General features: G+C 61.4%; 2 protein-coding genes across 6 annotated transcripts in view; one reads left to right on the forward strand and one right to left on the reverse strand.

Annotated features, from left to right (window-relative positions):
* TJAP1 (tight junction associated protein 1) overlaps window positions 1-5,025 on the forward strand; it is a 34,577-nt gene extending 29,552 nt beyond the window's left edge. For 2 of the 5 annotated variants that reach the window (XM_082755558.1, XM_082755560.1), the window contains 2 exons: window positions 395-478; window positions 1,938-5,020. In XM_082755558.1, coding sequence (XP_082611684.1) covers window positions 395-478; window positions 1,938-3,257 — 1,404 coding nt within the window. In that variant the 3' untranslated portion in view covers window positions 3,258-5,020. Of the gene's footprint in view, window positions 1-394; window positions 479-1,937 lie in introns of all 5 variants that reach the window. The other 3 variants (XM_082755559.1, XM_082755556.1, XM_082755557.1) reach the window with 3 other exon arrangements.
* A 468-nt stretch (window positions 5,026-5,493) lies between these two features.
* LRRC73 (leucine rich repeat containing 73) lies at window positions 5,494-10,917 on the reverse strand. Its single transcript, XM_082757860.1, has 6 exons — window positions 10,481-10,917; window positions 9,916-10,076; window positions 8,800-8,922; window positions 8,089-8,189; window positions 7,293-7,476; window positions 5,494-5,929 (listed from the first exon to the last, which is right to left on the reverse strand). Exons 1-6 carry the CDS (start codon window positions 10,750-10,752, stop codon window positions 5,859-5,861), a joined length of 912 nt encoding a protein of 303 aa, XP_082613986.1. The 5' UTR covers window positions 10,753-10,917; the 3' UTR covers window positions 5,494-5,858.
* Window positions 10,918-11,494: the final 577 nt, after the last annotated feature.

Here is an 11,494-nt window from a genome sequence, read left to right on the forward strand (position 1 = left end):
GTGTGGGCTCGTCCTCTGGTTCAAAGTCATGGGCGTAAAGGAGCATGGGGATGACTTCAGTGTTTATGAAGGCGGGGGAGCTGCACGCAGCGGTAGGGACAGGCAAACAGAAAAACGGCCTGAGGGACTGGGCAAGGAAGGGCTGATCTGCACGGCTGATGAAGATCAGACTCTTTTGGTGTCTGAGCTTAAGGTTTGACCTGAGCCCAGGCTGTACCAACTGAGGGGACTTCTGGAGATGAATTCCACAGGGAGGGAGGAGTTGAAAGGGACGTGCTGGCTGAGCCGTAAGAAATGCACGGGCCTTCTGTTTGAGCAGCACCTGGCCAGGCGGTGCCTTTTCGGGGAGCAGCTACGAGCCTGACGCGGCTGCACGCTGTGCCCTTTCTTGCAGGAACGCTACCGGCAGGACTGCAACCTCGCGGTACAGCTGCTCAAGTGCAACAAGTCCCACTTCAGGAACCACAAGTTTGCCGATGTGAGTAGCAGCCCCGCGGAGGTGGGGAAGGAGGGCTCGTGGTTTCCACCTGCGCCTTGCCTTTTTCCAGCTTTCTCTGCGGGGCTGTTGGCCTCTCACCCTTCAGCCCCGGGCAGAGGTGTGGGGGGGCTCCCGCTCCCACTGGGAGGGCAGCGCAGAGCCTCTGCCAGCTCCTCTTTCACCCCGGCTCCATTTCACAGGAGCTGTTATAAAAAGCACAATAACCTTGAATTCGATAGCCTGCCGGGTGCCTGCTGGAAGCTGGCGGGAGGACAGACCTCTCTCTTACCCTGCTCCGTCCTCTTGCCTTTCTCACCTGTCCACGTGCGAGGGCCACGCTGGCAGATCAGTGGTTTGCTGAGGAGCAGTTCGGGGGGCAGCGTTCAGGGTGTCTTTTCGGCCTCCTGAACGGGAAAAGTCGGTACCAGGACGTGCTCCCCCTTGTGGGGTCTGCTCAGCTCGTCCTGCCTTCAGGGTGAGCGAAGGTAGCAGCATCACTTCTCCGGCTGGGAACATGAAATCTGCTTTGGGCCCTTGCCCCAGCTCTCTCTTTGCCCGTGCCCTTAGTCCCCAGCCCTTGGTAAGCTCCTCTCAGCGACGCCGTGTGCTCATCTTTAGTAACTCAGCAGGTGACCGATGCGTCCCCCTCCCCCTTTGTGTCTCAAATTAGCGCTCCTGAGGTCCGTGTGTATCAGTTACTGCTGGGGTAACCTTGACCCCTCTCCCAGCTGTCTCCCCTCCCCAGGGCTTTGCATTCTGCCCCCCCAGAGGGCCGTGTCCCACGCTGGAGGGGGGTCTGCCCCTCAGCCAGCTGTTCTCACGCACCCTGCCCCGTGCCTCCAGCCTGGGACAGGGTTTCCTTCTGGCTGTGACACGGGACAGACCCCGTTGTGCCACGGAGCGGCTGGTGGAGCTCTGCTCTCCGCCCTCTGCATCTCTGAAACGGGGAGAGGGAGGAAGTGGGATCGGCAGGGACGAGGGAAGGCATCGATCCTGATCACGGGCGGGCTGCCAGGGCGGCCAGGCTGTAATTACCGCGTGTGGGGAGCACTGCGGGTCCTGCACTGGGGGCTGTTCAGTCGCTGGTGCAACCACCAGCGGATTTTCCACCGATCAATAGGCCTCCCCCTAGCATGGGCTGGCTGGGCCCTGCCTCTGCGCTCACAGGCGTGGGGGACGGAGTCCCGCCTGCCACCTTTTCCTGGCCTTTTTCCGAGCTGGGTCTGAGAGCCACGGCCTGGAAACGTGGTTGGTGTGACAGCCAGAGAGCCTTGTTCATCCCTCATATGGGGCGGGTTCTTTGTGGAAAGAGATTTCTTCCTCAGGGCAAGTTGGGTGAACGTTAGGGTTGAGATAAGGAGTAAAAGTACCCGTGAAGATGGGTTGGAAAAGGCAGGTTAACTGGGGCGTCATGGTTTCTGGGGCAGCACCCTTCTGACGTCCTTTTCCTTCTCCCCAGCTTCCCTACGAGCTGCAGGACATGGTCAATAAGCATTTGCACAGCACCCAGGAGTCTTCAGGCCCTGGGCAAGAGGCAACCCATACCTTGGCCCCGTCTGACGTTGTGCCCACCTCGGTCATCGCCAGAGTCCTGGAGAAGCCGGAATCCCTGGTGCTGAATTCGGCCAAGTCCAGCAGCGGCAGCTGCCCCATGGCTGAGGATGTGTTTGTGCACGTGGACATGAGCGGAGCCCCTCCTGAGGCCTGCCAGAGCGCGGGCCAGCCGGGGAAGGAGGGTGGGGACGCGGGCAAGCAGCAGAACGGCGGCTGCAAGCCGCAAGGCAGCGTGGAGAGCGTCCCCGAGGACGCGCCGGCCTTTGAGAAGCTCAGTCCGTACCCTACCCCGTCGCCCCCCCACCCCATCTACCCCGGGCGCAAGGTGATCGAGTTCTCCGAGGACAAGGTAAGGATCCCGAAGAACAGCCCCCTGCCCAACTGCACGTACGCCACGCGCCAGGCCATCTCGCTCAGCCTGGTGCAGAGCGAGGACGAGAGCTGCGACCGGCACCGGACGCTGCCCGGCAGCCCCGCATCCGAAGGGCGCCGCTCGGCCTCCAGCTGCTCCTGCCAGCAGTCCCCCAAAGCAGCCGGGGCTCCCGGCTCGTCCCACAGCAGCCCCTTCAGCAGCCCACCCCAAATCCCCAGCGCCTTCGCCAGCTCGGCCAGCTCGGAGGAGGACCTGCTGGCCAACTGGCAGCGCGTGTTCGTGGACAAGGCGCCCCCCAGCTCGGAGCGGGCGCTGCTGAACCGCACGGCTTTCGGCCGCGACACCGCCCCGGAGCTGCAGAAGAGGTTCAGCCGCTCCATGCAGGAGCTGGGCAGGGCGGCCTCAGCCTACTCGGACGGCGAGGAGTCGGCGCAGAGCTGCAGCTGGACCGTCAGCCGGGACTCCAGCGTGGACACGGACAGCACCGAGTCCAGAGCCCGCCGGAGCCATTTCTCCTCGGACTACGGCACGGATTTCTCCCAGGACGAAGCCCAGAAGCTGCTGCAGGGAGGCGGCGGAGGCCCCGCGGAGCCTGGAAGCCCCCCGCCGGAGAAGCACAAGGACTACGTGGACCTCGGCTTGCCCGAGAGCCCGGCTGACGAGAGAGAAATGTTGCTGCCGGGAAGCAAGGAGAGCAGCCAAGGAGGAGCTCAGGAGGAGAGCGGCGAAGGCAGCAGGGCCAGGCCTCCCTTCGGACGGCCGCACCGCAGCCCCAAGAGGATGGGGGTCCACCACTTGCACCGCAAGGACAGCCTGACGCAAGCCCAGGAGCAGGGCAACCTGCTCAGCTGAGGCAGGAGCAGCAGCAGCCGCGTGCTGCGGGACGCCTCCACCTCCCCACTTTCTTCCCAGGGAGAAAAAACCTCTCGCTACCCTCTCACGCTCTGAAATTTTATATTTATTCTCCTCTTTGGCTACCCTCGGGCCCGCAGCACACCCGCTGCCCCGGCGCGCTCGCGGCTGTCCCCGCAGCCTCACACTGGTGCCTGTACCGGACTCAGTTCTGGGTACCCCTCGTCCCGGCGTGCCTCTGCCTCCCCGCGCTCTCACCCTCCCTTTTCCCTTCCCACTCAGGTACCTGAGGCCCCGGCTGCTCTCTTTCAACTCGTGCCAACGGGGCAGAGCGCCCGGCGGTGGCGTCTGAGCCCCTGGGAGCCCCCGGGGGCCCCGGCTGCCTCCGTGCGTCCCCTCCCCGGGCAGAGGAGGTTTGGTTTTGGGGCTTTGTTTGTGCGTCTCCTCCCTCACACCTCTTCTGTTGTTTTGTTGGAAGGCTGCTGCCTCTTCTCCTCTTGGGTGGGCTGCTTTCTTCTCGCCCGCCCTCGGGTTTTTGGGGTGGGTTGTTTTTTTTTTTCCCTTCCCCACCCTGCAGAACCAGCCGCAGCGCTTGGCAGCCAGGCTGCTCCCTGCGCCGAGGGCGGCCCCGAGCCCCGATTCCCTTCTCACCAGCCCGCAGAAAGCCCTCCAGCCTCGGCAACGAGATGGTGAAGGATGCTGCTGGGATTTTCAGGGCCTGTGGGGATGCGAGGGCAGCGCTCTGGGGAGCTGCTCCCTGGCTCAGCAGCAGCCCTTTGCCAGGGGCTTTGTGCCCCCTTCTTTTGGGGGGGCTCCGGGCTGGCTCTGGTGCCTCTCTGGGGCTTCCCCTTCTGGGTAGGGCCTCCAGGCGTGGTTTTTTTTTCTAGCCTAGCGTGATCTCGTGACTTTTCTTCGCTGTCTCGTGTGCTCAGTGTCTTATCGGGGAGGGGGGAGGGAAGGGGAGAGGTCTGTAGGTGTAGGTTTGGTTCTTGTTTTTTCTTTTTGAGGGCTCTCGTGGCCCGGTGTTCCGTTTTAATTTTGTCCCGTGCCCTTGTCTTGTCTCGTGTCTCTCACCTGGCCCAGGGGGTGAGGCAGAGGGCTAGCCTGGCTCCTGCTGGCTGATCCTTGGCCTGCTGGCTGTTGTTTTTTTTTCCTTTTTTTAGTTGGATTTGCATTGTCTTCCTGCCCTGCTCCGTCAGTGCTCCTTGCCGTGCCGGAGGAGAGCATCCCTCTGCCGGGGAGGGAGCCAGCAGCCAGAGATGCAGCCCAAAGCTGCCCGGGGGCCCTGCTCCCCTCCCCAAATCCCTGTTTTTTCAGAGGGCTGCTTGCAGCTGGGGCCTCAGCCCCAACCCTGATGCTCCAGGGCCTGTGAAAAGGAGCTGCAGGCCCCTGCGCCGTCACCCTGCGTCCCACCTCAGGCAGCTGCGGAGCCGGGGCTCGGCCTTTCACTGCAGTATTTCACTCGATTCCTGTGCAAACAGGCTGGTGCTGAGAGCAGGAGCCTCCCTTCAGCTCGCAGGGCGTTATCTCCTGCCCTGAAGCCGTGAGGAGCAGAGCCCTTCCAGGCTGGCACGGTGCCTGCCTCCTGTGCCCCCCTTGGCTCCGGGGCCTCGAGCTGACCCCGCTCCCGGCGTCCCACCTCCAGACTGTTAATCTGTAACTAACGTGTTTTTGTTTTTGTTTTCTGAAATTTTCAAACTGATGTATATTTTAAGAGCAGAAATAAACTATTTTAAAAGTAAGGGGGGATGGCTGCCGTGTTTTCTCACCTGAGCCCGCTCTGGAGCGTGTTGGTGGAGGAGCAGAGCCTCTTGTGGAGTGTGTGCGCCACCTGCAAGCGTGCCAGGCACTGAACTGGCTGATCACCCACTCCGTGCCTGCCTTGTGATGCCCTCAGCAGGCTCAGAGGTACCCAGAAAGCAGCTGAGCCCTCTCCCAGCTGAGCTAAGTTACTGCTGCCCTCCAGCCCCTTGTTTCTGGTGCTTCAGGAGCCGAGCTGGACTGCGGTGGGCACGCAGAGACAGCCCGGAGGGGAGCCAGGGGATGCCAGGGCGGTGCTGCCCCCTGCTGCCTTCAAGCAGGGCCGGGGCACTGCTGTAGCAGAGGCAAAACGGGAGGAAATTCCCCTTTTTGCCACCATTTCTGGTTCAGCACGAAGGCTGCGGGAGGCTCAGGTGGCTGCGAGCGGTGCCGTGGCTGTGCCCTTCATAAAACTCTGGTCGTGACAGCAGGACAGGCGATAGAAAGACCATCTCTTATACACATCTGAATAAATACAGCCTGCACCCTGCAGGGTGCAGCCAAGGTGTAGGGGGGGAGAGAGAGAGAGAGAGAGGCAGGGCAGCGTGAGCTACGCATGCAGCGACTGGACAATCACAAGCGGCCGACGGGGCGCGTGGCGACACAGAGAGGCGTGTGGAGATTCACTTGGACCGGGCTCCGGCGCTCCGGGAGCCAGCGATGGGAGGTGAAATGTGTGAGGAGAGCCTCGGGGCAGCTCAGCGGAGGCACGGGGGCTTGGTGGGTGCGTGCTCCCCGCCCCCGCTGTGCGTGGTGCCAGCGCCGGCGCTCTCCTGGGCAGGAGCAGGCAGGGCAGCCCAGCTACATCTCCGTTTCTGCTAGGAGGCTGTCGCCGAGTCCCGACGTCATCAGGACCATCTGGGAGCTGGGAGCTGTGGCGAGAGAGGGAGAAAACCATGAGGTTTTTGGGCTGTGGGAGAGCCTGGAGCCAGAGGTGAGGCTGAGGAATCCCCGACGCGTTAAGTGCAGTGGTCGCGGTGCCACTGACCCAGCTGTGCCTTCAGGCAGCCCCACGCCTCTGAACCTGCAGGCCCCGAGCACCTTCCCAGCTCCGCAGCCAGCAGCCGGCTGGGATGAGCTGCACGCAGCCCAAACCCACGCGGGCAAGCAGCCGTTTTGTGGCAGCAGAGGCCTGGAAACCCTGATCGTGTGCCCTGTGAACGGAGGGTTTGTGCAGCCCTCCCTCCTCCGCCTGGCTTCAGGAAGACCAGGGCAGTCCTCGGGCTCGGGGATGGCACAGAGTGCTGGCCAGGAACTCGGTGACTCCCCCTGCCAAGGGAACTGGCTGCAGGGAGGATGGGCACGCATACCAAAAGCCAGCAGGGTGCTGGTCTTCCATCCAGAAGATTTTCTAAACCGCAGAAAAAGCGTTTTTCCTGGATGCAAAGGGGGGAAAAAGATAGTGCCCCTGTGCTTCAGATCCAGACCTCGCATATTCAAAACTGCAGAGGGGGATCTCTGTTTTGGGGATCGGTTTCTGGAAACTGGATCCCAAACGCAGCCAAAGCTGCCAGCAAAAGAGGTTTATGGCTCTAACAAACGAAGAACCAGATGTTGTGAGGCACTGGGGGTGCTTGGGCTTGTCTGCTAGCCTGATACTAGAATTGGGAGGGAGGGAAGGACAATTAGAGATGTAAGGTGAAAAAAATAAAATAAAATAATAAAAAAAAAACAAACACCAAGCCGGCAGGATCATGATGTAGGCATGGCAATGCACAATATTATACACACAACAGGCAATTGCTCTTCCCATCATGTACCTTTTTTTCTGTTACAAGCCCCTGCACAGGCAGGCTGTGGCACATGGCTCACCCCTCACAAGTTTAGGCCACAGAGATAGGAAAAGCTGCTCCTGTGCCTGTTGCAGGGAGGTTCTGGAAGCAGTGAGGAATGACACGAGTTTTGGCTAGGATGTCTGGCAAAGGCCCCTGAGATCTTGAATGCTCCTGCCCTTGGTTTTAAGGCTTTGCACAAAGATTTAATTCCTGCAGCATCAGGAGAAACGCCTCTGAGGTACCGCTTCTGCTCTTTGCTGCATTGTCCTTGGAGGTTCCCTTTCCAAGCAGGGCTCAGCCCAACGCTGCTTAACGTCAAGGTCGTGGCTGGGGGCTGTCTGGGTTGCAGCTCACAGGGATAAGGGACCAGCCCCACCATGAGATCCGTGGCACTAGAAACACCCCAAACATCCCTATGGCTGTCTGCCAGCCCCACCAGGCCAGGCCCCAGAGCTCTTACTGTTCTGGCAGATCCAGGGGTTCTTCTCCCTGGCCGTGACTTCGCGAGCCTCCGTTTCCTCCTCTTCCTCGCCCTCCGAGAGCAGATCAGAGATCTGCTGCTGCAGCTCCGGACTGATGTTGTTCTCCGCCAGGATGAGTGTCCGTAGGGCTGTGGGGTAATTCTCCACCATGTCCAGCAAGGTCTGGGCAGAGAGCGAGATAAAAGCAGGCAGACGAGCAGCACAAACAGCAGCTAGGTTCAACAGGAAGAGTTTCAGCACCCTGCCTCCCCACAGGCTCCAACCCTCCTCTTTTTACCTCTGCCATCCTTCAGCTTTGACCTCCCTCTGCCAGACGTTTTGAGGACTTCTCGTCTTGCTGTAGGGAGAACTGAGCCTGGATTTCCTGGTTCTGCCCGAAAAGGAGGCTGCTCTACACCTGCTGCTCCCACATACCCAGGCAAGGCCCCTCCTACTGCTGGGAGCTGCACATGGACCTCTGATTCTCCATCACAAATCCAACCCCTTACTTCTCCCAAGAAACCCAAACTACAGACAGAGCTCTGTGACTTTCTCTGCTGCCTTGAGGGAGGCCCAGGAGCTCTAGGTCAGAGCTGTGCCTTCCAAGTTCCTCCTGTGGCTGAGTGCTGCGAGCTCGGGGAAAGCAGCAGCACCTCTGGGTGCAGGGAGGGAAGGGGACGTGTGTGGAGTCTGGAAAGGGCAGGGAGGCAGGTAGACATCCTGGTGCCCCTACAGGTGGCCAGGACCAATTTCAGTGGGGCTTCAGTGATGCTGCAGAGTAACAGGTTTCCTTACCTGGGCCGACTGGTTGGTAAGTCCTGTTCCCTCCAAATCCAGCACTTCAAGGGTTCGACTGGAGGCCACAGCGACAGCGAGCATCCCTGCTACCTGGTCACCTGGAGGAGAAGCAAACCAGGGCTGTCGGCAGTGCCTGCCTTCGCTCACACACCACCCCTGCCCTCGTGGGGCTGGGGCTGTCACGGAAACACCCCGGGTCCCTCACCGCCCTGGGGGGGGGCTCCATTTCCAGCAGGGAAGCGAGGTGGGAAGCGCCCAGCCGCTGCGCTGGGTAGGGAGGCCCGGCCCGGTCTCCTCCTCACCACCTTGCAGCAGAGCTGGAGAGAGTTGGTTTCTATGGCAACCCATGCCAGCCTCTCCTCCTCCTCCTCCCTGCTCCGGGAGAAGGGAAGGGGGGAGCAGGGGGATGCTTGGCTTCTGCCGAGCTGACGTCAGGCCACGGGGCAGAAGCAGGGGGTCAAACGTGATGGCAAACGCAGGCAGGGCAGGCGGCCACGCCGCCCAGAGCAGCGAGGCTGGCTTCCCGAGTGCCAAGGGTGCTTGGCAGGGTGGATTCACTGCTGGGAACCAGGCAGGACCACTGCAAGGTCCCCATCCTGCTGGGGAAGCTCTGCTGCCCACGCAGAGCTCGGCCCCTGGCCACCCAGCAAAGCAAACTGCAGAAGCCCGGGAAGGCAGGAGTCAGGCCCCTGCGGTCCCCCAGCTTACCCAGGGGGTTGTAGTCCAGGTTCAACACTCGGAGCTGGGAGCTGTGAGCCACCGCAATGGCCAGGCGGCCCCAGCCTTTGCTTGTGACGCCCGGGTTGGCGCTCAGCGTTAGCTCTTTGAGGCCTGGAGAAGAGAGAGAAGCCAAACCAGAGCCTGAGGATCACCAAAGCAGCCGGAGGGGAACTAGTTCAGCTAACCAGAGCAGCTCTGAGTCATGTCCCCTGTACTCCAACAGGCTAAAGGGTTTGGTTTTTGCTCCCATACACATCATTTTTTATATCACTGCCTTCCAGTGTCCCTTTATCTGCCCATGCTGTGACTGCCCCATTTCTCTGCTCTCACAACCTGTGCCCTGCTTACCCTAAATAGCAAGCACAACCGAGACAAGGGCTGTGCGAGGCGACTGACTAGAAGGAGGTGGCATGAGGTGACAGGTCAGAGAGAGGATCACAGGGACGGTGGGCTCTGAAGCCTGCACCTAGGAGGGGTGGCCAGCTGAGATAACAGCATCGGTGACACTGTGAGCACAGACACAAGGTGCTCGGGAGAGGAGTTGGAAAGCACTACGAGCCTCAGGGAAAGGGGTGCTGTTCCCTCAGGACCTGCCAGCTCCTGTGTTCATTGACCCACCAGCGTCAGACCGCTAAAGATCATCCCCTGTAACGATGTGAGCTTGGCACTAAGGCTATCACCAGCCATCTACACGCTCACCGAGTGCACCTGCAACTGGGGACAATTCTCAGGCACTGACAGTGAACTAAGTGCTGGGGTAGGGGGTACGCCATATATTTATCTGTGGTCACTATCAACACATAAACAGAAGATAATAAATGCAAAGCCCAAGCTCTCCCCTCCTCCAGTTTCACATGCTGCTGTCATAAAGCAGAAGCAACCTGTTGGTCTCTGAGCAACAAACTGCCAGCAGGACAGATCAATAGCAGAAAGCCCACGCCTGCCCAAGGGAACCGGTCCTGTATCGCTTGGCTTTTCTGCTGTACTGAAGTCGGGAAAATAAATGCCCAAACTACAGAGCCTGCTGCTCCCAGGGCTGAGGATTTACTGCTCCACGGAAAAGCTCTGCTGGTTCCTGTGCAGCCCACGGCTCCTGGTGCTTACCTGACTTAGCCCCATCGGGTGGCAGGAGCCCACAGATCAGGTTGATGCCTTCGTCCCCCAGCATGCAGTCTCCTAAATCCAGAGCCACCAGCGAGGGATGGATGGAGAGCGCCGGGTTGAGGAGGGCCAAGCCTGCATCCGTCAGGGGACTGCCATGGAGGCTGCGTGGGTCAAAGGGAAAATTACCACGGAGCCTTCTAGGGGCAAGCTGACCCGGTGGGGAGCAAGAAGTGGGTGAAGTGAGGAGGAGGAGGGGGACAAATCCTAGTGTCAGGCAGGGAAAAAGCCTCAGGAGGGCTCTGCAGAGGGGGCCAGCCAGCAGTTATGGAGCCCGGCAGGGACGAGGGGGTGCGGAGGGCACCGGCGAGGCTCACGTGGGTGTGGGGGAACCCAGGTTTTTCGGGGATGGGGCTGAAACCGTGCCAAGCAGGCGGGAAAGCCCGGTGAAGGGCGAGGGGTGAAGGCAATGTCAAGGGCATTTCTCCCCTGACGAGACGTGAACTCCGGGGAGCTGCTGGGCACCCCGAGCAGCATCACCGGGCCGGGGCCCCCCGCGGCTACTCACAAGAGGGACTGGACGGAGCGGTTGGTCTTGAGGGCCTCGGCCAGCTGCTTGACGCGGTTGATGTTGGAGACGATGCCCAGGTTGAGGTTGAGCTGGGCGAGGGAGCGCGACTCGGCCGCCCCCCGGCAGACGTGCCCGAAGTCCCGCTCCGACAGCTGGCAGCCCCGCAGCGACAGCAGCCGCACCGAGTTCTCCCGCAGGCTCTCGCAGATGTCCCGGATCTCCGCTCCCGACAGCGTCTCGCCGGAGATCTGGATGGAGCCCGGCAGCATCTTCCCCAGCCTCGGGGAGCCGCCGGGGCTTGCGGCGAGCTCCGGCGACACCGCGGCCCCGGGGGCGGCCCCGGGGGGCTCAGCCTCACCGGCGGCCGCCGCCGAGAGCCGAGGGGGGAGCCATCGGCGGGGCCGCTGAAGGCGTTGAGCCGGCCGGGGAGCGCCGCCGAGCCGGCAGCGGCCAGAGGGGGCCGGGCGGCCCCGCTGCTCCCGCCCCGCTCCGCCCGCACCTGCGGGGCCGCTCCGCCTCCTCCCGCCTCCCGCCCGCCCGCCCCGGCCCGGCCCCGACGCCATTTTGCGCCCCGCCGCCACTCGAGGCCCCTGAGGGGTGTGGGGTTAAGGGTGCGCGGCCCCGCGGGGGGGGTTGGGGTCTGGGTGGGGTTTTGCTCTCTCCAAATTAAGCCGATGTCTTGAGGAGAGCAAAAGCTGGAGCAGAGTGGGCGGCCCAGGGGTTGAAACCTGTGGAGAGGATGAAATTTGCGCTTCCACGGCTGGCCAGATCGCTATAGTGGGCTGCGGTGCGGTGCTGAGGTGGGTTAATTTCGCGTATTTTCCCCTCAGAAGGGCTCTGGAGCGCAGCAGGAGAAGCAGAGGGAATCAGGCTATTTATCGCACCTCTGCTGGTGTTTTGGGAAAAAAAACACCAAATGTGTGCCTGCCAGAGCGAGGGGGCTGTGGAGATAGATGGGTGTTTCCTCAGGCACTGGGGACGTGGCTCTGGCAGAGACAGGCTGGTGGTAAA

This window comes from Aythya marila, assembly GCF_965140915.1.
Source record: "Aythya marila genome assembly, chromosome: 3".
Lineage (NCBI taxonomy): Eukaryota > Metazoa > Chordata > Aves > Anseriformes > Anatidae > Aythya > Aythya marila.